The sequence below is a fragment of the Pelodiscus sinensis genome, chromosome 11 (genome assembly GCF_049634645.1).
Source record: "Pelodiscus sinensis isolate JC-2024 chromosome 11, ASM4963464v1, whole genome shotgun sequence".
Classification (NCBI taxonomy): domain Eukaryota; kingdom Metazoa; phylum Chordata; order Testudines; family Trionychidae; genus Pelodiscus; species Pelodiscus sinensis.
The window spans coordinates 39,013,055-39,038,347 of record NC_134721.1 but is presented as its reverse complement, the minus strand read 5'-3'; the positions used below and the strand labels follow the sequence as shown (position 1 = coordinate 39,038,347).

At 42.8% G+C, this 25,293-nt stretch overlaps 1 protein-coding gene and 1 long non-coding RNA gene across 6 annotated transcripts in view; one reads left to right on the top strand and one right to left on the bottom strand.

The window, feature by feature from the left end:
* Positions 1 to 6,577, bottom strand: part of LOC112546510 (uncharacterized) — a 35,265-nt gene extending 28,688 nt beyond the window's left edge. For both annotated transcript variants that reach the window (XR_012906583.1, XR_003090204.2), the window contains exon 1: positions 6,504 to 6,577. This is a non-coding gene — a long non-coding RNA (uncharacterized LOC112546510). The remainder of the gene's footprint in view (positions 1 to 6,503) is intronic.
* The window catches only part of IARS1 (isoleucyl-tRNA synthetase 1), a 215,518-nt gene that overhangs the window by 37,258 nt on the left and 152,967 nt on the right, over positions 1 to 25,293 (top strand). For 3 of the 4 annotated variants that reach the window (XM_075939705.1, XM_075939707.1, XM_075939708.1), the window contains 5 exons: positions 5,517 to 5,634; positions 10,780 to 10,927; positions 16,788 to 16,875; positions 18,709 to 18,769; positions 20,915 to 21,010. In XM_075939705.1, coding sequence (XP_075795820.1) covers positions 5,517 to 5,634; positions 10,780 to 10,927; positions 16,788 to 16,875; positions 18,709 to 18,769; positions 20,915 to 21,010 — 511 coding nt within the window. Of the gene's footprint in view, positions 1 to 5,516; positions 5,635 to 10,779; positions 10,932 to 16,787; positions 16,876 to 18,708; positions 18,770 to 20,914; positions 21,011 to 25,293 lie in introns of all 4 variants that reach the window. The other variant, XM_075939706.1, reaches the window with a different exon arrangement.

Below are 25,293 nucleotides of genomic sequence, written 5' to 3'. Positions count from 1 at the left end.
CAGAGGATGTTGAGAAGACTGGGACTTTAATAGGGTTCAAAGAAGAGCTAGATAAATTCATGGAGGTTTGGTCCATCAATGTCTGTTAGCCTGGATGGGGAGAAAAGGTGTCCCTAACCTCTGTTCCTTTGGAAAGGGATGACAGGGACGGGATCACTTGAGAATTACCTGTTGTGTTCCCTCCCTCTGGGCATTTGGCTTTGGTCACTGTTGGTAGATGGGAAACTAGTCTAGATGGACCATGGTCTGACTTAGTATGGCCATTTTTATGAATTTCTTTCTTTTTCTCTTTCTCTTTCATGTGTGTTTCTCTCTCTCTCTCTCTCTCACACACACACACAAAAAATAGGACTATGTAGCACTTTAAAGACTAACAAGATGGTTTATTAAACCATCTTGTTAGTCTTTAAAGTGCTACATAGTCCTGTATTTTGTTTCAGCTACACCAGACTAACACGGCTACATTTCTATCACTATTCTCTCTCTCTCTCTCACACACTTTTAATGGATCAATGATTGTTTCAAATAGTCTAGTAGCACCACCTAGTGTCTAATTCTGAAATCTTCCTGAATATAGCTGAATTTTATGTATGCTTTTTCTGCATGAATTGTTTTGCAATAAGCTGTGTTGCAACTAGGGATATTTTAGATAGGCAAAAGGACATCGTCCATGTACCTTTTTTTCAGGGACTTCAAAGGTAATACACCTTCTCGTGCAAACAGAAGAGGTCATATTCAGATTTTCATATTTCATCTACAAGGCAGTAGCTCCAATGGCCCAGGGCCAGTTAGTGCCATGTTGCAGTGGGGAAGGGGTGTTGTTTTAGCAATGGTTTAGAAAGAAAAGTGGTCTCTTACCTACATAAATTCAGATATCCATTTTGTTTTACTTGATGGTTTCTGTTAGATACTGAACTCCTTGCCTAAGCCTTGTTTTTTTTAATCCTATGTAATAGGGAAGTCCTTGTGACCTGTTTTAAAACAAAAACAAAAAACACTTCTCCATGAATATAATGTCGGCTTGTGATAATTTTGAGGGCCTTGTTTCCTGAATTGTCTTCAATACTAATAGGTGTTGTGGAGTGCTTTCGCTGTCTTGAGAGCAAAGAATGGTAAATGATTTCAAATTTCTGACCATTGATCCAGGATAGGCAAGATGATAAATCTGCAAAGGCTTGAACTCAAAAGTACCTTGGAGATATTAGACTCCCTGAGCTACTTTCCTTTTAAGTATGGTGAAAGTGTGTATGCAGGACAACTTCATTGCATCTGTGAAACATTTTGTAGGATGTATTGCATGGCTAGTTGGTTGTAGGAGTATTGGAGAACTCTTTGCTTTCAGGATACCTGCTTTCATGCTCCTGTGAAGCAGATACGTGACTGTTTTCTTGATAGCCGGATTATGGTTAAATGTGATCTCAACTGCCCAAAACTGTGATGCCAAACCCCACTGTTGGGTTGTGCTTTGTGATGGGTGGTTTTGTGTATGTGTGTAGTAGTGTGATAGTGTCCTTGCTAGGAAACTGAGCCAGACCTTTATCACACCAGCTGCAATCAGGAAAGGGGAATTGAAGCTGACAGCAAGCTCAAGCCTGAGAGGCAGATAGGGAACAGCTACTGGCCTCATTAGCCAGTGTATACATAAAGGTTGGCAGGAAGGAAGCCAGGCAAGAGTCAAGGGAGGAGCCAAGAAGTTAGAGGCCATGCTCCCTGTTGGCAACAGAAGCTAGTAAAACCTGATATTCTTACAGCTACAAGGTGGTGGGAACTGGTACTATAAGTAAAGAGTTTGGGTGATTGCCCCAAAGCAGAGGTCACTGGCTGGTTTGTGGGTGCAGAAGCAGCAGAAGATAGAGGGACTCTTGTGCCCCCTTACAAACCAGTGTGTGTTGAATATAGTGCTTCCTAAGACCTCTTCTTCTTCTAAGAGGTGTTCAGCACCTGCAAAACCCATTGTTGGATGAGCCCTGAACTTTTGAGAATTAGGTCCTCCGTTTCCAGGTGACTAAGATGGCAATCAGAAGATGTTCAATGGTATATAGAGTAAAATCTGGGGACAAGTAAGGGTTGTGAATAATAGGTTCAAACTCATTAGGGTTAAGGAGACTAGACATCCCAGGGAACTTGTTTAAATGCCTGCTTGTGTTTAAGTTTTGAAAGGGAAACTGTTTCTATTGATGAATCCCTTTTTAGGATGAAGAAACGTGTTCTTCCTCTATAGTCCCCATTACCACCCGGGATGTAAGTTTGTAGCTGTTTAAACAGGTAACCAATAAGCATGAGCTTATCTGTTACCCAAATGTTTACATGCGGCACCTGGTCTGGTTCACGGTGGGCTGGCTGCCACCCCATACTGCTTCCTCTGATTCTGAAGCAGCAACGCGGGGCAGTAGCCAGCTCCCCAGGAGCAGGGCAGCAGGTGGGAGCCAGCAGGCAAGTGCCAGAGGCAGCAGCGCAGGGCTGCAGGTGTTTGCCCCTCCTAGTGCACGTCGGCTCCTGGGAAGCTTCCTGCTGCCCCATGCTCCAATTGCATGTATCCGTGGAACCAGGGGTCGACAAATAATGTAATCTACTTGCCTGTGGCGAGTAGACTACACCCCAGAAGAGCTGGCGCAGAGTGCAGAACCGCGCAGCTGGTGAGCAGGGCTCGCCGCCGCTTGGCGAGCCCTGTGTGTAACTATTGAAAATGTTCAGTGGTTATACAGTTAGCCAGTTACCTGCATTTTAACATCCCTAATTAACACGGATTGGGAAAGATCAATAGACACATTTGCTCTGGTCTAATGTTTAATTTAGCAATACCCATTGAACTACTATGGAGTGCAACAACAGTTGAGCACTTCAAATTTGGAAGGAAAAGTTACAGGAAAAAAAATCTCTTCTCTTGATATATTCTTTTCATTTTTTTTCATTTTTTGTTGAGTAACCTATTTCCTTAGCACACAAAGTGACCTATGGGAAGAGAAGTTTCTGCACACTTTGCTGTAGCATTGATGACTTTCCAGAAGGGACTGCTATTTCTCACTGCCAGAATCACAGGCCTATGCCTCTTTCAGACTAGCCACCATATATATTTTGCCTAATTTAGGCACATAAAGATGAATTGAAGAACTGTCCATTTGCAAGTTGTAACTTTTATTATTATTTTTTTTAAGCTCTAAGCAAAACTGTTGATACTTAGAGTACTGGTTTGGGGTAGGGAAGTGGCTAGCAACAGAAGTTCCATCCTGTCTACTTTGTCATCAGCTAGCTAGTGATGCTTTATTGATAGACAATTATGTATAGTTCAGAGGTGATAAATATTTTTTGCTAACAGTCAGTTGCATCAAGCAATTATCTGTTTGTATGACCCTATACTGCAGTTTGCTTTGAGTACAAATTACTGTATCCTTAAACGAATTGTTAGTGTAAGCTGTAATATCCACCGTTCAGAGAGCTCTGAATGGGGATGCATTCTGAAAGCTAAATATTATGTACTTGTCAGCTGAAGAAAATTGAAACTCTTACTGCAGTTGAATAAAATTACTATAGGGCAGGGGTGGTCAAATACCAGCCAACGGGCTGGATCCAGTCTGCCAGGGTTATCCCCTGTCAGGCCTCCTCCCCCCAAAAGCATTTATCTGTGCCTCTGCAGCTTCAGGGGATCACAGCTCCTGATAACTGGATTGCTTGGTTTTGGCTTGATGCCTCTGGGCTTTTGAGTCAATTCCTCTTTGGTGGTACTTGGATTGGATTAAAGTCCTCACTGAACTTCTTGATCTCCTGCCATTTGGCCATGCATGCCACTCTCCACTGATTGTGAAGACCCTCATAATGTGTCTCCTGTCTGCAGTGAATAGTTGACACTTCTAATTATTGGGTTCAGTGTAGGCCCGTTCATATCTCAGTGCTGTTGATTCAGGCTACGGGCTGATATCACTGCAGCTGTTGGGGTCCATTTCACATGTTGAATATTACCTTAAACATCACAGCAGAATATTTTTGTTTAAATGAATGAATAGGTTCTGAAGCACAAGATGATGGTGTACAGAAAAAAAGACCAGTTGCGAAGACAGTATGATCTGGACCAATTTGGTCTCATAAGCATACTATTTACATCTGTTTTTGCTTGCATGGTAATAAGATATTCATCTGGAAGTGTATACTGAAAATGTTAATGTTATGAAAACATAGTGTGAGTGGGAGAGTTCAAGAGGTTTTGAAGTAAGTAGTGCTTGCTGATCATCCAATTACAAATTAACTAGACTTCCCAGAATTACAGGACCAGATTCTGAGGTGTTTGAGCCCTTGGAGAACTGTGCAGGTCTCTTAGAATCATAGAATACTAGGACTGGAAGGGACCTTGAGAGGTCATCGAGTCCAGTCCCCTGCCCTCATGGCAGGACCAAATACTGTATAGACCATCCCTGATAGACATTTATCTAACCTACTCTTAAATATTTCCACAGATGGAGATTCCACAACCTCCCTGGGCAATTTATTCCAGTGTTTGACTACCCTGACAGTTAGGAACTTTTTCCTAATGTCCAACCTAAACCTCCCTTGCTGCACTTTAAGCCCATTGCTTCTTGTTCTATCCCCAGAGGCCAAGATGAACAAGTTTTCTCCCTCCTCCTTATGACACCCTTTTAGATATCTGAAAACTGCTATCATGTCCCCCCTCAGTCTTCTCTTTTCTAAACTAAACAAACCCAATTCCTTCAGCCTTCCCTCATAGGTTATGTTCTCTAGACCTTTAATCATTCCCGTTGCTCTTCTCAGGACCCTCTCCAATTTCTCCACATCTTTCTTGAAATGCGGTGTAGAGTAGAGCGGTCTTGAATGAGACCTAACAAATGAAGGTGTACAGTGTAGATGCTGGAGATCTTGGCTCTTCAAAAGAGTAGGCTATCATTCACCTGGGTTGCCAGATCTACTCTTTCTCCCTTGCCAGCGATGCGCGCGCGCGCGCGCGCGCGCACACACACACACACACACACACACACACAGAACTGATGAAGCAAAAGTCCTTTAGGATGGAAAGTGTTATACAACAATTCATCAATGTACACGACACAACTCCTTATTCTCCAGCAATCTCTGGTTGCCTAGATGTGGTCTCAAGAAAAGTATCTTGTGTTACATTTCAGTGGTTATGTTTTATGATCCCCAAGCAGGCAGTGGGGGAAATGTTTAACTGTTACAGTGATTCATATCCCATCTGAAAATTTCTAGTGTTGTGTTACGTGTGCGGAAGGAAGAGCTGGCAGGATGATCCAAAGCTGAATCTAACTGAAAGAATATTCACAACAAAAATGTCATAGTGGCATTAAGTATTTATATTGTTCCAAGATACAATTTGTATATACATATGCAGATACTTTGAGTTCTGGAGTTTTAAGTAGCAAATATTTGTCTGCAGTTGGAAAATTATTAGAACTTTTCAGATAATTTCCCATCAGTTTATTAATCCTATGCTACAGGTGCATTTAATTTGAATCTTAAACTGCTATTACCTGTTCCTTATTTACTTTTAGGTGGGTTTTCAAACAGCTGTATGACAAAGGACTGGTTTACAGAGGTGTTAAGGTTATGCCTTTCTCAACAGCATGTAACACACCCCTTTCGAATTTTGAGTCTCACCAAAACTACAAGGTATGTTAGTGACTATATAATAATCTGACTCATGAAACTGCTCTGTTACATTGGAGCGGATGTCTGTTTTGGATTGGAAACCTTAAATTCTTCAGATGGATGGAATATAGACTTATTGACATACTCCAAACTGATAGAATAGAGTTAGTAAAGAACTGGCTTAGTCATGTATGTGTCCTGTTCTGATATTTTTCTGACAGTTCCTTTTGTTCGTTATTTGTTGCCCCTTTTACCATTCTCATAGTTTTTGATCTGGGAAATTGCTCCACTTCTCTCCCATACATTCTAAGTATTTCACTGTGGTGGGCTTACATAGTGAATATTTTACGCAGCACTTTTCCTGCTTGCCCAAGCAGAGGATTCCTTCTTTATTAAATTGGTTCTTCTAGGGAGATCTAGCTTGTAAGCTCAGCAGCCACACCTATAAATCACCAAATTTCGCAGATGAGTTTTGGGTAGAGAATTGAATCCTGTGATCTGATATTTCATGTTGCAGCATAAATTCCACTTGTTGCTCCTTTGCCTTCTTTGTGCCATAGTAAAGCTACTCCTTAGGAAACGAAGGCAGGAAATGGAGCCATGAACTTCTACAGTGGAAGCATGTTGTTTAATGGTATTGTATAAAAACCTGTCTTAGTGTGTAACAAAAACTATAATTGAAGCCTAGATGTGGCAGCCTCTCACAATTTGAAAAATAAAACCGTCGTTGTATTGTGTCAGAGTAAAGAAATAGAGAAATACTAAGCAATTATTTTATTTGTACAGGCAGTCCCCGACTTGCATGGATCCGACTTACGTCGGATCCCTAGGTACAAACAGGGTGAGGCAACTCCCGCACATGCGCAGCAGCATTCCCGGGGCTCGCTCACCTGGGTCCTAGGATCCTCCTCCTCCTCCGGCCGGCTCCGACTGGGGTCCCGCAGAGCTGCCGGGCAGAGGAAAAGTGCCTCCCCACGCCCGCTGCCCCCCCCCCCCCCCACGGCCTCGCATCCTGCATGCCTCCCCCCTCCCCCCCGCCAGCAACAGGCTGCCCCCTCCCCTGAGCAACAGGCTGCCGAACAGCAGACAAAAGCAGCCTCTCCGCCCCTCCTCCCCCTATACATGCTGGGCTCCCTGGGCAAACAAAGACTCCACCAAAACAAACAAAGTGCTGGCCTCATTGTGTTAGCAAAAAAAGGACCCTCCTCCTAGAACCCTGGGTGGTGTGTGGAAATAAAGCTATTAGCTCAAAGCATGGTGCAGAGCTGTTTGGTATTTGATGAGTTACTCCTTTAGTCCTGAGTTTGTCACAGGGACAGAAATAGATGTGAAATCTTCTGAACAGGGGAACAGACAGCAAAACAAACATTAGAGGGGAGTTAACCTTTCCCTATGCTATCCAAAACTAAAAAAAATGTTTGGCTAGAGTTTCCCCTACAATATGTACCAGTTCCGACTTACATACAAATTCAACTTAAGAACAAACCTACAGTCCCTATCTTGTATGTAACCCGGGGACTGCCTGTAAATGTATCAAGATTGATCTTATAAAATGCCAGGAATTTTTTGAGTTGCCTGAACAACAGGATCTTTTATTAGGGATGTAAAATCCCAATTAATGAGTTGATCAGTGAAGAATAAATTGTTTAATTGAAACTAAGGATATTTTAGATAGGCAAAAGGACATTGTCAGTGTACCTTTTTGTCAGGGACTTCATAGGTAATACACCTTCGTGCAAACAGAAGAGGTCATATTCAGGTTTTCATATTTCATCTACAAGGCAGTAGCTCCAATGGCCCAGGGCCAGCTAGTGCCATGTTGCAGTGGGGAAGAGGTGTGTTGTTTTAGCAATGGTTTAGAAAGAAAAGTGATCTGCTTACCTACATAAATTCAGATATCCATTTTGTTTTACTTGATGGTTTCTGTTAGATCTGTGACCCTTCCTGTTCTGTTCAGTTTGCTATCAAGTTTAGATCATAACACTAATACGGGGTGGGCAAGAAATGGTAGCAATGATGGGCTGCTGTCACTGTATTTACCTGTACCTCTGCATCTGCCAGCGGTCACAACTCCCATTGGCTATGGATTGCTGTGGCTGGGCAATGGGAACAGAAGGAAACGGCATGGACCAGGATGCTGTTTCCCACAGCTCCCATTGGCCAGAAACTGTGATCCACGGACAAAAGGAGCTGTGATGGCATACATCTGTGTAGGGAAGGTAAATATAGTGGTGGTGGCCCACAAGATCGGATGTACAGGCCAGTATTTACCCACCTCTGCAACAGTGGAAGACCTGTGCTTACTACGTATTCACTGAATATTTAATATTTATTTGCAAAATCATGCAAACATTAGGTAAGCAATGCAACACCCCCAGTGAAGTATGTAGGAAAGATTAATGGTCACATTTTGAGACTTATAAAGGTAATCAAACACCACTTTAAAAATGTATCATGGAGTCTGATAATGCTATTACTTTTAGTTCTTTAGTTTTGTAATAAACATATTACCATCTCTGTAGCCTGTCATTAGGTAAAAAGCTCTACAGAGGTATGGTAAATCTGTTTTCACACACATTCTAACCACACAACTGCTGTTGCTTGGGAAATTTTGGGGTTTGAGTAATACAGGCAGTCCCCGGGATATGTCAATCTGACTGACTTACGTCGGATCCCTAGTTACGAACGGGGGGGGGGAGGACGAAGCTAGTGCGGGGTGCCTCCTTCCACTGTCGCCGCCTCCAGCGGTGCGGGGGGCGCTTCCCCCTAGCAGACCAGGGAGACATGGAGCTAGCGCGCCCCCTCCCCCCCCCAGCAGACCAGGGAGACATGGAGCGGTTTTTCTCGCCGTGGAGGACACGGGAGGCGGGACCGCCGAGACGCGCCGCGGTCCTGCCACCCGTGTCCTCCGCGGCGAGAAAAGCCTGGTCTGCTGGGGGGGGGCGGCAGCTAGTGTGCCCCCCCCCAGCAGACCAGGGAGATGCGGAGCTAGCGCCCCCCCCCCCCCCAGCAGACCAGGCTTTTCTCGCCATGGAGGACGCGGGCGGCGGGACCGTGGCACATCCGCCGCGGCGAGTCGCCAGCAGCTTGTTAGGTGGACTGCTTAAAGGTTCGGGGGCAGCCTACCATGCAGAATGTCCCAGAGGCATGGTTCAATGCTTTTTATGGAGAGTTTTGAAATTTGTGGAGTTTTGTTCTGAATAGGAACAAAATGTTTGAGAGCCCCTGTTGTTTAACCTTACTACATAAATAAATACAATTAAAATCAAATAATCAAAAGGTTGGCTAACAAATCTGAAACCTCCTCCAGTAAAATTGCTTTTTAGCAGAAAGCTGGTTCATCCACTTTTTCAAGTAATTCCTGTACGAGAGAGCACATACTTAGAAAAATATAAATGAATAAAATAACCGCGTTTTCCTTGTCCTTTTACCTCAGTACCTAATATGCTGTCAAAAGCACAGAATCCATCCATAAGTATCTCTGTATGAAAACACACAAGAGAAATGGGCTTTCATTTTTGCATTCAAGTCATATACATAGTTAATATGATCCTATATAAATTACTTCGCATCATCTCTTTACATTTGATGGATCCCTTTAAAAAAACAGGAAAGAAAGGAAAAAGAAAACTACTGGCAATTTGACACCTCTTTATACTTGGAGTTTGAAGGCGACCTGCACTAGCTGCTTTCCCCCAGCAGACCAGGGAGACGTGAAGCTAGCCCTCCCCCCCTCCCCCAGCAGACCAGGGAGACACGGAGCGGCTTTTCTCAGCAGACACTTCAGCTTGAGAATAAAGGACTGAGGGAAGTGAGGTGTGGGAGAATAAAACTGAGCTCTGGAGAAATGTTTGGCTAGAGTTTCCCCTACAATATGTACCAGTTCCGACTTACATACAAATTCAACTTAAGAACAAACCTACAGTCCCTATCTTGGACGTAACCCGGGGACTGCCTGTACTTGCTCTTATATTTGCCTGTTGAAAATGTTCTTTGTAAATATTCTGTAAAATGTTAATCCTGAAAAACTCTGGACATAACTTTATTTAAGGTCTTCCACAGTCTAATAGTATTCATAATACAGAAACTATGTCTGGTGGCTATTTTAGTGATTCATTTTTAATAATTGAAGGAAGGACTGTTGGAGGCTGACTGGTAGAAAGCCTTCTGCAAGAAAGTTGTGTAATATGTTTTAAACATCCTTGTACTCATGTTTTAGGGATGTTAAAAAAAGTGGTTAATTAGGTAACTCTGTAACCATGGAAAATCTTAGCGATTACATGATGTGGGCTCTGCAGTATAAAGCTTTATATTGCAGAGCTCGCAGTTCTGGGCAGCAGCCAGTTTCCTGGGAGATGGTGTGCACTGGAAGCCAGTTTTTAAGTCAACTCCTGGTGAACACTGGCTTCCGCCTCCTGCCCTGCTCCTGGGGCATCAATTGCTGCCCAGCTGGGGTGGCAGCCAGCTTCCTAAGAGCTGGTGCCTGTCAGGAGTTGGCTTACTGGCTCCTGACCCTACTCCTGTTGCCTGGCCTTGCTCCCAGGGAGCCAGTGTGTAGCCGTAATGGTAACCAATAAGCATGAGCTTAGTGGTTATTTGTTTAAACAGTTATGCTAGTCCATCCCTAATACGTTTGAGGGCATATTGTTTATGTGCCTTGGTTAACAATAATTGCCTGCCAGGAGGAAATTTTCTCAAGCAATAGCCTTTTCTCCCAAGTCCTGATCCTCTGGCACAAACTAGGGGAATGGTGAAGTCCAGGTTTCTGCGGCTAAAAAATTATTAAACTATGAAGAAGACCTTTAACCAGTTCTGATCTTGGAATATGTTTTGATAATCCCAAACTAAGATTATACAAGGCATCTGAGAGAGTCGGGCACCCAACTCTCAGTGTTTAAAAACAAAACTCTATAGTTATGTTCAGACAGTTGTGACCTGTGTGATTTTGGGAAAGTAGCCTACTTGGGAGAAGGGGAGATGCATACTTAAATTAGTCCTCATCTGTAATTATTCTTGCTGCCTTTTTTGACAAGTTAGGTTGCAGGGTGCTAAAGGAACCGTGTAACTGAGCGATAATAGCTGTCACTGCTTGTCTTTGGGTTTGTTTTCTCACCAACTCACAATGATACTTTTCATATCCCTGTCCCCATCACTGTTTCTTTTAAGGATGTTCAAGATCCTTCAGTGATTGTGAGCTTCCCATTGGATGAAGATGAAAACGTCTCCCTTGTTGCTTGGACAACTACGCCCTGGACCCTTCCTAGTAACTTAGCTCTCTGTGTTAACCCAGAATTGCAGTATGTGAAATTAAAAGGCAAGTGCTAACATGATATGATAATGTATGAGTCCAATGGAACTACAAGTGATAATGTAGTTCCATTAGACTCATGTTCACTGTGATGAACAAATCTGTTTGACTTTCAACATGGAGCAATTTCACTGGAATTGACTATGGTGTGCTGAAGGATGAATCCAGTTTTATGTGTTACTGAAATCTCCATTCATCTTACAATCAAAAGAGTACATGTATAGCTATATTACATGAGTACTAAAGAGGTAGCAATTACATTATAAATGTGGATACTACTAAATAGTGAGCAAGAGAGGGGGTATACTTTATAGGTGTTAAAACAAGTAGTCCTGTAAACCTAAGAGACTAATAAAATAGATAGATAGTAAATAATATCATGAGCTTTTGTGGGCAAAACCACTTCCTTATCTGAGACTTCCTCAGATAAAGAAATGGGTTTTGCCCACAAAAGCTCATGATTATTTGTGTGTGTGTGTGCGCGCGCGCACACATACAATTAAAAAAATGTTTTTGTTAGTCTCTAAGGTGCTACAGGACTACTTTTTTTTTTTTTTTTTTTCTAAAGTTAGACTAACATGGCTACCCCTCTTGAGACTTTTAAATATGGGTAAAAGTTGCAAGGAGTCCTGTGGCACCTTATAGACTAACTGAAGTGTTGGAGCATAAGCTTTCGTGGGCGAAGACCCACTTTGTCATGACGTGCCACAGGACTCCTCGCCGCTTTTGCAGATTCAGACTAACACGGCTACCCCTCTGATACTTAAATATAGGTGTTAGTAACCTTGCCAGTTAATCCTCCATCACTTTCCAGAGAGTTTTAAACCAAGTAATCCTAACTCTTCTCATGCCTGTCAATTTCTCTGATTTGCCCCACTTCACGACCATTTCAGACCAAACTATCTCATTGTCTTTGATGAGCAGAATCAGAACATATTAGGCTAGTTCAGGTCAGTGTGTGAGGTAGCCTGTTCCTCAAGGACTCTGGATGCACTGCAGCATGTTCCTAAAGTTTAAAAGAGAATTCATGTACAACAGGTGGGTAGGATGTATGAACAAAATAGTCTTGCTTTACTTGCTTCTTCTCTCACCATCTGTCAGAGTTTACAGCTCCAACTTCCCACGAGTCAGAAGAATATTATCTTCATCCTTTATTTCTTGTATCGTTTTCAGAAAATAATTTTTTAAATCTGAATGCCTTGCAATATGCATGCATGTAATGTATTTTTTCCTAGGCTTCGTCTACACTGCAGGGTTTTCGTGGAAGAAGCCTTTTGCGCACAAGTTTTTGCATAAAAACTTCTTGCACAAAAGCGTGTTCAGACCTCAAAGTGCATCGCAAAAGCAATGTGCTTTTGCACGAGAGAACTTCTACACTGCATGAACGCTCTTGCTCAAGAAAGCTCTGATGGCCATTCTCAGAATGGCCATCAGAGCACCTGTGCTTTTTCCGATAGGGGTTTCTTGAGAGAGAAACCCCTGTGGAGCGTCCACACCTGCCTTTTTGCGCAAGAGCTGTAGAGCAAAAAGGAGTTATTCCTTGCGCGTTTTTGCGCAAAAACCTTGTAGTGTAGACCTAGCCCTAGTGATTCCCTGTTCTGCTAAAATGTACATTAGCAGAAACTTAATATTTATTGTAGTTGGACCATGTGATACCCTGTAAAACTGTGAACATGATCTTGGATATAAGCAGTCACTCTTGCATTGAAATGTGCAGATTTTCCAAAACTGCCAACCTTTTCTACATTTGTGGCATACGTAACCAAATACAGTGAATTCAGATTACCTCTGGTGCTTTTTAATGTAGGTGAAATGGTACAGCTAGTTTTCACTTTAACATAGAATTTAAATTTAATTTATGCACGTCTAAGACATGCACATGCAAAACAGTAGGAGACAAATCAACCATTTGCTAAAAACACAGGGGGTGCGTCTAGACTGGCGAGATTTTGTGCAAGCAAAAACTTGCTAGCTGTCTACACTGGCCGCTTGAATTTGCGCAAGAGCACTGACGTTCTAATGTAAGAATTCAGTGCTTCTTGTGTAAATACTTTGATGCTCCCGCTCAGAGATAAGCCCTCTTGCGCAAGAATACTTGCGCAAGAGGGCCAGTGTAGACAGGAACCTTAATTTTTTGCGAACGAAAGCCCGATGGCTAAAATGGCCACTGGAGGTTTCTTGCGCAAACGTGCATCTATACTGGGCACAGATGCTTTTTGCGCAAAAGCATCCGTGCCAATCTAGATGCTCTTTTGCGGAAATATTTTAATGGAAAAACTTTTCCATTAAAAGTATTTCCGCAAAATCATGCCAGTCTAGACTCAGCCAGAGGCTTTTGGATAAACTCATTTTTGTTCCTTAAGTCTTTTTTGCTGACCACTTCAAAGTATTAAGATACCCAATCATTTTGAAACCTATGCAGCTCAAAAAGAGTTAAGTAGTTTCAGGCATAACACCTACCTTGTTCCAATTATTTTGCAGTTGCCTAAATTGTCTGTTGTCTAAATTTCCCCTCCAAATTGCTTACTGACTACACTGGCGGAATAGTGTTACTAAATATACATAATGTGCTGTCAAATGCACTGTTGAAAAATGTTTTCTCCTCTTTGTAAAGATTCTTATACAGAAATGTTAAAGCTGTTGCTGCCTCTAAGCCCTTTAAACAGCCATATGTACAAAATTGATTTAACCTAAAGATGACATTGTCTCAGAAAGATGAGTGGGATTTACTTCATTTTTCAGGAACATCTAATTCAGGAAATACTGGCTTATTGTAACTAGAAACCAACTGAACATGCCCTCAATTAGAATAGTCTTCACAGAATATTTAAAAAAAAACCTGTTTGGACCTTAAATTCCTAAAATGAGTGAGCACTACGAAAACACTTGGGCTGTGTCTACACTGGGCCACTTATTCTGGAAAAGCAGTCGCTTTTCCGGAATAAGCTGCGAGCTGTCTACATTGGCCTCTTGCTTTTCCGGAAAAGTAGTGACAATTTACTGTAAGAAATCAGCTACTTTTCCGGAAAAGCTATGCTGCTCCCGCTTGGGCAAAAGTCCTTTTTCTGGAAAAGCTTTTCCGGAAAAGGGCCAGTGTAGACAGCCCAGTAGTCTTTTCCGGAAAAAAGCCCCGATCGTGAAAATGATGATCGGGGCTTTTTTCCGGAAAAGCGCGTCTACATTGGCCACAGATGCTTTTCCAGAAAAGGGGCTTTTCTGGAAAAGCAGCCTGCCAGTGTAGACGCTCCTTTTCCAGAAAAACTTAAAACGAAACAGTTTTCCGTTTTAAGCATTTCCGGAAAAAGGTGCCAGTGTAGACGTAGCCTAGGTGTTCAGAAGCCTTTTTTTCTCACTGTGTCTAAAACACATCTTGGCCACAGTCTCTGCCATAATGGCAACATGTTGTTTCATCTACATGAGTAGGTACTTACTGCTAGTGTCTTCCCAGTCCAGGACTTCTAGGATTTACAGGCAGTCCCCGGGTTACGTACAAGATAGGGACTGTAGGTTTGTTCTTAAGTTGAATCTGTATGTAAGTCGGAACTGGCATCAGCCGCTGCTGAAACTGATCAGTTTCAACAGCCGCTGAATCTGGACACCAGTTCCACTTACATACAGATTCAAGATAAGAACACCAGGCGTCCCCAAGTCAGCTGCTGCTGAAACTGATCAGCAGCTGATTCCAGGAAGCCCAGGGCAGAGCAACTCTGCCTTGGGCTTCCTGTAGTCAGCTGCTGGTCAGTTTCAGCAGCGGCTGACTTTGGGACGCCTGGGGCAGAGCAGCTCGGGTGCTGCTGGCTTAGTCCAGTAGCGCGGCTGCTCCTCGGAGCTACTGGACCAACCCAGCAGCACCCCAGCTGCTCTGCCCCAGGCATCCTGATTCAGCCGCTGCTGAAACTGATCAGCAGCTGAATCAGGACGCCTGGGGCAGAGCAGCTGGGGTGCTGCCGGGTTGGTCCAGTAGCGCCAAGAAGCAGTGCTGCGGGACCAATCGGCAGCGCCCCACCTGCTCTACCACAGGCCCCCGGCTTTGCTCCATGTCTCCCTGGTCTGCTGGGGGGGGGGGGGCACTAGCTGCGTCCCCCCCAGAAGACCAGGGAGACGTGGAGCAAAGCTGCGGAGGACCCGGGCCAAACCGTGGCGCTTCCAGATCAGCGCCGCGGTCCGGCCCGGGTCCTCCGGGGCTCTGTGCAGCGTCTCCCTGGTCTGCAGACCAGGGAGACGCTGAACAGAGCGGCGGAGCACCCGGCTGGACCCGCGCCGCTTCCAGCTGATCTGGAAGCGGCGAGGATCCGGCCCCCGGTGCTCCGCCGCTTTGTTCAGCGTCTCCCTGGTCTGCAGACTAGGGAGACGCTGCACAGAGCGGCGGAGCACCCGGCTGGACCCGCGCCGCTTCCAGATCAGCTGGAAGCGGCGAGGGTCCGGCCCCCGGTGCTCCGCCGCTCTGTTCAGCGTCTGCCTGGTCTGCAGACGAGGGAGACGCTGAACAGAGCGGCTGGACCCGCGCCGCTTCCAGATCAGCTGGAAGCGGCACGGGACCGGCCCCCGGTGCTCCGCCGCTTTGTTCAGCGTCTGCCTGGTCTGCAGACTAGGGAGACGCTGCACAGAGCGGCGGAGCACCCGGCTGGACCCGCGCCGCTTCCAGATCAGCTGGAAGCGGCGCGGGTCCGGCCCCGGGTGCTCCGCCGCTTTGTTCAGCGTCTCCCTGGTCTGCAGACCAGGGAGACGCTGCACAGAGCGGCGGAGCACCCGGCAGGACCCGCACCGCTTCCAGCTGATCTGGAAGCGGCCGCGGGTCCGGCCCCCGGTTCTCCGCCACTTTGCTCCCGTCTCCCTGGTCTGCTGGCTCCGCCAGCAGACCAGGGAGACGGCGAGCAGCTTTTCTCGCCCCGGAGAAGGGGGGCGGCGGGACCAGGCGTCCTGCTGCTCTAGTTCTCCGGGGCGAGAATCCCCGTTCGTAACTACGGATCCGACGTAAGTCGGATCCGCGTAACTTGGGGACTGCCTGTATACGGGATTCTTCAAATTAATAAATTAACCTAGGTGGCGGTAACATGGCCAGCTGGATAGGGTAAGTCCTGGATTGAGAGTCAGACCTGTTCTGTTCTTGGCTCTGCTACTGATCTTTTGTTTGACTGTGGGAAAATCACTTTTGTGTTTGTGTCCCCATCTGTGAAAGGGGGATAAAGATACTTATGTTCCTTTATAAAATAGTATATTTGGGAATGAAAAGTTGATGTAAATGTATAGGAGTTAGTGATGGGGAAAAAATTGACCATATTCTTGATAAAGGTTCACTTTTGATTACCTAAAGCTTTCTATTTACCTTTTTTAAATCTAAGAAAAAAGAATCTAAGAATAATTTCATGTTGTCATAATAAATCTCACAAATGAAGGAAAATGGGGTAGATTGTGATTGGCATGTAAAGCACTGACTCACTAGTTGATGTTTAATTCAGTATAGTTTAGGTAAATTGTTTGCCCTCTGTTTTACCTGCCTGTATTGCACCTGTCTGATTTACTTCCCTTGGCAGAAAGAACAGTGGGCAAACTATCCGTAAATGCCTCATGGTATTTCAGTATAAAGATTCCTAAAAGTCAACGCAGCAGGTCAAGTACTGGAATCATAAGCTCTACCATTCTGAGAGTTTGTGCTAATGCAGATGTCAAGATGATGCCAATTTCAATTTTAGCTCTTGGCAATATATTTATATCAAATAGATGTAAATATATATATGGGGCAAAGTAAGAAATTTGTGTCTAGTAAGCAGTCTGGATAGTTTTAGATCAAATGTCTTATTGTGTAAAATGGTAACTCTTACAAAGGTGCAAAAGCAGGCTATTAATTGTTTTTGTTCCCTTTCAGATAGTGCCACAGGGAAGATATACATTATGATGGAAGCCAGGCTGGTAGCACTGTACAAATCTGAAAGTGAATATGTGATACTTGACAGGCAAGTACACAAATGATTGCACACTTTTGAACTTTCATTTTTTATAAATAAGTAACCAGCTGCTTCAAGATATTAAATAATTGCAGAATCCAGGACTGCTTTCTTAGCAGAGTGGTTTAACATATGAGTGCATTTTATGTATATCCTGCTACCGCCTGTCAAGGGGTTTTGAGATCTATCACTGTAAATTAGGCTTGTATGGAAGATTTTGTCAGTATGGAGGCTGCATCTGTTTGTATTGTAGCTAAGGAAAAAGTTCTAAATGCTATTTTTGGAAGCCAAAACAGCACCCCAGTATCCTTCGCATATGATAGTCTACTCTCTGTCTTGTAAAGCTAGTGTCAACACACATTTTAAAGACTTTTTATTCATTTTATTCATCCCAATACAGTTTAAAATAGAAAATAAAATCTAATCATTGGAAAAAGCTTCTGTAAACTGTTAAATGGTAACAGTTTCCAGTAGAAAACATAACTTTTTTACAAAAAGGCATACCGTATAACAAAAGCATTTATTCTCCCTCCCTTTCTTGCCCATCCTTATCTTATCCTATGCACTCTTGGATATTACTGCAAAAGGAATCTTCCAAAACTGGAAATGTCTTGCACCTAGGTAAATCTAGTTATTTTACCCCTTTTGCAAAACAATTGAATTTTTTATTACATTAACATCTTTTTGAGAGAGAAAATACATTTAAAGCAGAAGTGGCGCATACATGATTTTTCTATGGAACTGCAGAAAAAGCTTAAGCGAGTTAAGCATCTGTCTTTTATATATTGGCACTTAAGTATTTAGATGTTTTTAATAGTGGGAGTTTCATTAGTTTCCCAGATTTTCCTCCTTGTGTATTACAACTGCTTTTCACCTGCATAGTTCACACCTTCATGCTTTCTAAACTGTTTTCCAGTATGTTAAAATAATCTGTTTTGGAACTCGAAGGCTATGTCTACACTGGCGTGATCTTGCGCAAAAACGCTTTTGTGGAAGAGTTCTTCTGCAAAAAATCTTCCAGAAGAGAGCATCTACACTGGCACGTGCTTTTGCACAAGAGCATCCATGCCAGTGTAGATGCTCTCTTGCGCAAGAAAGCTTTGATAGCCATTTTAACCATAGGGCTTTCTTGCACAAGAAATTCATGTTGCCTGTCTACAATGGCCTCTTACGCAAGAGCAGTTGTGCAAAAGGGCTTATTCCTGACCGGGAGCATCAGAGCTCTTGCACAAGAAGCCCTGATTTCATACATTAGAACATCAGTTTACTTGCGCAAGAACACGTGGCCAGTGTAGACAGGCAGCAAGAGCAGCTGCTTTTGTGCGAGATCATGCCGGTGTAGAGACAGACAGCCTAAGTTCTCATCCTCTTCTGCTGCTGTCAAGAGATTACATTTCTCAGTTGGGAGTTCTACACTTAGTCATTTTGGGTCAATGTTTAGTTACTTATTGTAAATACCAGTACAGTATGCACTCTTTGTATTACAGAGTTCCACTCTAACCAATTTATTTTTTTTTATTTCCTGGAGGTCCTATCATTACAAAGCGGATTACTGGTTTATGCTTTGCTCATGCATTAATTTATAAATGCGTGTTTTGTTGTGGGGCTAACAGTTTGCCACTACTAAAAATTGCTTAGCAAATATCTTGGCTTTCATCTAGTGTAAAGGTAGAAGTAGGAAGTTAACTATTTGGAAAACAAGTACTTTACCCCATATTATCAGGTTTCAGTATGAAAAACATTTAAAAAGATAAATGGTACTTCTAGATCTAGTCTTTGTAAGTTAACTAGTGCAACTTAGTGTGTGTTACTATGTTTACATATACATCTCTTTCTACATAGGTTTCCTGGCATTGCTCTTAAAGGCAAGACATATAAACCACTATTTAAATATTTTATTAAGGTAAGATAAGATACGTTTTTTGTGTTTAGACACAGAACCAGATAACCATGTTAAAACCAAAAGACTGCAATTTTAAATAGCTGTACATTTGGATCAATGTTTCCCACTGATATAGCAGCAAAAGGAATATTGTGTTTTCTTAAGAATTTGCTTTCATTTATTTTTAAGATCCATACTTTGATTGGATTTAGTACTGGCTATTTATTAAAATAAAATAAAATAAAATAAAATAAAATACCAGCTGTCAGAATGTTATGGGGAGAATAGATAAAACACCAAGTTAAATCTCAGGCCTGTATTTCCTCTAACAAACTTACTGTCCCACATTACAGTAACATGACTATACTCTCACCTCATGCTTTTCTACAGAGAGCACTGTTACTATGCCAGAAAGTTGGCTACTTCTGTTTTTACCTTTCTTTTTTACCTTCTTTATGCTCATAATTCATATCACTACACAGTACACACCCCGGTGATGATGATTGAGAACAGGGGTTTCAGAATACACTGTAATGAACAGTCAGTATTCACCAGTGTGAAACTCCACTGAGTTTCGGTCAGCATCCTCATTCTCTGTTTTCTAAAATCATAAATTCCATACACAGAAGTGGAAGGATGATGACTTTGAAATTAAAGATTGTTTGAGCTTTTTCATTTGGGGAGCCTATGTTGCTCTAACTGTTTACATTTCCAGTCTTTATGAATGTCTTGCTATGGTGCACTTAAAGCAGGAGTACATATTTTATTGTACTGAAACCATAGTTTAATACAAGTCATGTGCTTACAGAAATAAGTTATGGAGACAATAGTTAAGTACATGAATATCTTGCTAGAACTTGGCTGAATGATACAAATAGTTAAAAGTACTGCATTGCTGATATGTAATTATTTTACATAAAGTATAGCTGGTGTATGCAGTCAGTTCCTGAAGTCAGCAGAGGTAAAGAAAGTTCATCAACTCATGGGGAGTAGATGTATTTTTGAAAGAAGGTTGAAATCATATTTGTAGCTATCAGCAGTCATATTTGTAGCTCTCAACTGGACTGAAGGGTATAAAGATAAGATCTGCACTAGCTTGTTGTAGTGTTGTATAGTAGCCTCCCTGCAGCTTGATGCTCCTTATTAGTTGATATGTACTCCAGCTTTTTTAAGAATTGCTTCTTCATTCTCAAAAATCTCTCTTCAGACCAAGATAAAACTTTGTTTGGTGACAAATTATTGCTTCAGTTGTGATCATTAGAATAGTTCATTTTCAGTTACTTTTAAATATGCTGTCTCTTTACTTCAGAGATGAAAAGAATGATCATTCTAAAAGAGAGAATAGCGTATTATTCTTATCAGCATGCTGAACAGATAGCAAGTGATTGTGTTATCCTTCACAATTTTCTTCTATCATGAAAGTTCAAACTTAATGTTATATGTCATCCTAAACTTTTACTTTCATGCTTTCCTTTAAGTTGACTTCAAAATATTTACAAAATATGTAGATGGTATCATGAGCTTTCGTGGGCACAGCCCACTTCTTCAGATGACTGGAGTGTTGGATGTCCATGATACCACCATGATATTGGAGTGTTGGATGTCCATGAAAGCTACGTGTTTTGTTACCCTTTTAAAGGGCTACCAGACTATTTGTTGTTTTTTTAAAGTTTTTCCTGTTAGTCCATAACTTGGCTACCCCTCTGAAGCTTTTAAAAACATTTAGTAGCAACTCCCCCTATTTTTATGGTAATTTGGAACAATGGAGTTTGTTTATAAATAATTATATGCACATGTTTATATATGTCTGTAAATGGGGAGAGGCTTCCTTTACTATGTATCTAGTTTATAGGATCCTTTATATTTGTAGTCTCCTAGCATATGATTACATCAGAGCAGTTTATGTAGTTTTCAACAGGTGTCTTAGCTTTAGACTTACACTCTTGGAGCTGCGTAAACAGAATGGCTTGAGATTTCATCTAAGAGAAGTGGTTAAAAATGTCTGACTATTCCTATGTATAAATCAAACTAAAATATAGTTCAAGCTAATGCAGCTTTTTTAACTTAAGTTGGCCTGTTTAAATGCACATTTTCCAGTCATTTTGAAAAATGCTACTTTCCTATATGTTCAAAAAAGAATGTAATATGTCAGTATTTGTGTTGCAGTATAAAAACAATGGTGCTTTTACTGTGGTCACAGACAACTATGTGAAGGAAGAAGAAGGTACAGGAGTTGTACATCAGGCCCCTTACTTTGGTGCTGTAAGTAAAAACAAACTTTCATTCTATTGTTTGATCTGGAGCATGTTCCCATGGACTTCAAGGGCCCTTAGAGACACAGTGCTCCCTCACTGCAAGCCAAGAATGGCAAATCCACTGCTTATAAAGCATTGTGTTCTGGTGAATGCCCAAACTTCTATTTGTAGATGCAGTTGCCCTGCCCATTCCTTGAGACCAGTGTGGAGATAGGTTAGATCTTTATTATTCATAAACACCCATCTTTGTGGCATTTGAGTGCTCTAGCTCCTCCTTATCTCTGAAGATCAAGAAATGTCAGCTTCATGACAAAGAAAAATGTTGTATTCTACTGCTCAATAGGGCTGGTTATTTTAAGTGGTAAATGGAACAAATATCCAGGATCCAGTCCTGTTCCGCATGCATTGCCTTTCTACATTGTGTAATTTGTTAGTTTGTGTGTATTGGGCATATAAAATGACTTAACATTCTTCTGTATGTCCCTTTGGTCTAAAAGGATTTTGTTCACAATGGCTTTCTTTTTTTCTTTAAAGGATGTTTTCTATCCTTTTACATTCCCCAATTTGCTTAAGTTATCCAAGACTAGAAGATTTGGACAGATTTGCTTAGGAGTTAATCAATTGGCCTTTGTAAATCCAGGAACTGCCATATTAGACCACACCCATGATCCACTTAATCTGTTATCTTGTCTCCATGGCAAACAACTGATCCATCCAAGGAAGATGAAACATCTCCTAGTATCTGGTAGTGAAAAATTGGTTTAATTCTTGAAGCATTAATGTAGCAGTTTTTCAGAATGTATTTTGGCAAAAACTACCTCCATTAAGGATGGGCCTGTTACCTGTTTAAATGTCAAGTCCCTACTGGAATTTTGGTTTTTTTGGTCTCCGTGTCATTCTGTTTAGTTCTCTCCTTTTTGAAGCATGTGTATATTCTTATACTTTATTTCACTTTGTCAAGATGAAAATTCGTATTCAAATATTACATAGGAAAATATCATGCTTTTACTTTTAATTACCTACATAGAATAAACTGGTTAATGAGGCACAGAAGGTAGTTCTTCAAAGAGTGTCCCTGTGGGTGCTCAACCTTAGATGTTTTTCGTGCTGCTGCACCTTTAGTCGGAGATTTAAGACAGCAGTGCCTTCAGTTGGCTGTGCATGCGGGCAGTCGGTGCACGCTGTTTGTAACGGCTACTGCGTGTGTGCAGCCGACCAACCCACCCATTTGTTCCTCCTCTGCCACCATTGGCCATAGTCGGAACCTGCAGGTGCCCTCCGTACTCTTTGAAAATTTTTTGAATTTATTAGATTACTTCTGTAGTTAGTTATTTAGTGTTTATAAGTTACCATTTAGTAATTAAGTGTTTCAGTTTTTAAAAAAAAAAAAAGTTCTCTAGTCAGTGAACTATTTTTTTAATGCGGTATAAGGACATGCCTGATTCACCAGGCTTTGTGGTGTCTGGCATATAGGTTGTCGATACCCATATTGTATGGCCATGCTCAGTGAGTGCGGTGCCTCGGGCAAGGACACTCAACAGACAAGTGCCCTCACTGCAAAAAATTGACTGCGAGAACCAGAAAGGCCAGAGAACTCCAGCTTAAATTTATGTAAATGGAGAAAGTGGTATGGCCCGCAGCTGACCCTGAACGCTCTTTGTCGCTCAGGCAGCTTTTGTCTGTTGCAGGCTCTGAGAAGTCGGCTCCCTCAGGGGTGAGACCCTCAGATAATATGGCTGATCAAGCCATAAAGCGCTCTCATTCATCTTCTAGGGGTGAGTCTCCTGAGAAGTGCTCACATTCAAAGAAATCAACCTTGGCACGCAAGGCACCAGCCATCGAGGTTCCGGGTACATCTGGTACGAGACTACCCGAGGGACAAAAGACCAAACACGGTCTAGCTCTAAGACTTGAGCACATTCCAAGTCCAAGTCAGTTCTGTCAGCACCAACAGAATCATCCACGGCACCGACAAACCAGCGGTCAGCGTCAGCACCGACCGCAGCAATGCTTTCACCAGCTGCACCTTTGGTACAGAGTAAGCCGTCTGCACCGCTTTCTCATATCAAGCATTTCATCTTCCTGGCTCAAGGTAAGCACACTGCACCAGCAGTACTGAGCAAGAGGTCAGCTCAGCCAAGTCCCTGACAGTACTGGGGCCGGCACCAAGCACATAGGCACCACAACAGTTCACAACAGCTGTGGATCTCATAGTAACCTCAGTTCTGGGAAAGCCGTTGTTTGGCACCAGCAGCACACTGAATACATCTTGGTTTTCCCCGCCTGTGACACCATCAGGATCAGTTCCTTCTCTGTCACTATCCAGTGGTGATAACTCCATTACTGCACACACACGAAGGCACTTGTCACCAAAGCCAGTGCAGCATCCTGCTCAGTGGCAACCACCCTAATGGTTACCACCACCTTTACCAGCCCCTTTCAACTGGCCATACTGGGATCCTTGGGCTGCATATAGGCAACAGCAATCCCAGCCTCAACAGCAGAGAAACCCCCGCATCAAGGTCCTGAATGTCTCCTGTGCCCTCCACTACCCTCTCGAGACCAGAAGAGGAATCAGAGAGAGGGGATGAAGAGTCAACACCAGACTCTCCCTCACCCATCGATATATTGTACTGTCTGGTGACAAAGACAATAATGCTGCCACCCCCCACCTCCGGAGATGACTTCAGGTTGTTCTAGGAGCTGTACAGACACGTTGTGGATGCCCTGAACATATCACTTGCCAGAGACCCACCACAAGTTAACAAACATTTTACGTGCCTTCCTGGTTGCTAAGGTGGCATTACTTGTGAACACCGCTCTCATGGACCTGGCAAAAACAATATGGCAGACACCTGCCATCATCCCACCAACCTGCAAAAGGTCCAAAAGAAAATACTGTCGCACCACAGGAGGCAGACTTTTTTTGTTCTCCCATCCTAAGCTCAATTCCCTAGTGATACAGGCTGTCAATCAGAGGAGAAAGCAACATGCTGCTAGTACCACACCGTATGACAGAGAATGACATAAGCTTGACCTTCTGAGGAGAAAAGCCTACTCCTCTGCTACCCTCCAACTAAGAATAGCCAGTTATACAGCGCTGCTTGCAAATATGCTTGCAACATACTCGAGCAGATGACACCTTTTATTGAACAGCTTCCAGACAATAAGAGGGAACAGTTCAAGTCCAGCATATATGAAGGGGCTCTCATTTCATGCACAGCCCTCCAGACTGCACTTGATTTAGCTGATACACTGGCATGATCCATCTCCATGGTTATGAGGAGGTGCAAGCCCAGTAGAATTTAAAAGGATCTCTTGTACAGCATATGAACACCTTGATTCAAGAGAGATTAGCCAGCAATGAGCTGTTCAAAGGCAACAGATGCAGCATTACATACTCTTAAGGATTCAAGAACTACCTTGAGAATCTTAGGCATACTTGCATCTGCTACAAAGGGAAGCAGGGTTGAGCATTTAATCAGAAGTATTGACCAACCTCCTCTCTCAACCCCAGAGATATTTTGACAACAGTCACAAATAGCACCAGGATAGATGCAGGGAGTTGAAGGAACAACTGTGGACCTAACAAGGGATTATGACTTCAAGACAGGGATTTTGAACTGTTGATTCCGCAAATTCTCTAAGGGTTTCTTTTCTCGCCCAGACTCAGTTTGGCAACAGATTGGCATTTTGTTATCGTGAGTGGTCAGTCATCACCACGGACAAGTGAGTTTTAGAAATAGTGCACAATGGTTACTGTATTCCATTCCTATCTACTCCACTCACCCACCTTCCTTACCCAAACTTCTTCAGGAACCCATTTCACCAGACTGCTCTTCTGCAAGAGACAGAACATCTTCTCCAGCTTGGCGTACCAGCTCAGCACAGGGGAAAGGAGTTTTATTCCCGCTACTTTCTCACAAAAAAGAGTGGAGGATTGAGACCAATCCAAGATTCATGCAGTCTCAATCGATTTGTCCATGCACAATGCTTCAAAATGGTGACTCGTCACAATAATTCCAGCCTTAGAGAAGGACAACTGGCTGTCCACCCTTGACTTACAGGATGCATAGTTCCACATCTCAATATGTCCAGCGCACAGACACTTCTTATGATTTGGAGTGCACCACCACCACTTTCAATACACTGTGTTCCCCTTTGGACTTTCCAGAGCACCAAGATTTTTTTTCAAAGGTCTTAGCAGTGGCGGTAGCACACTTTCGCTAAAGGGATGATTGCTTACTGAAGGGATTGTCTTTTCAGGATGCACAATGGGCGGAGACAACC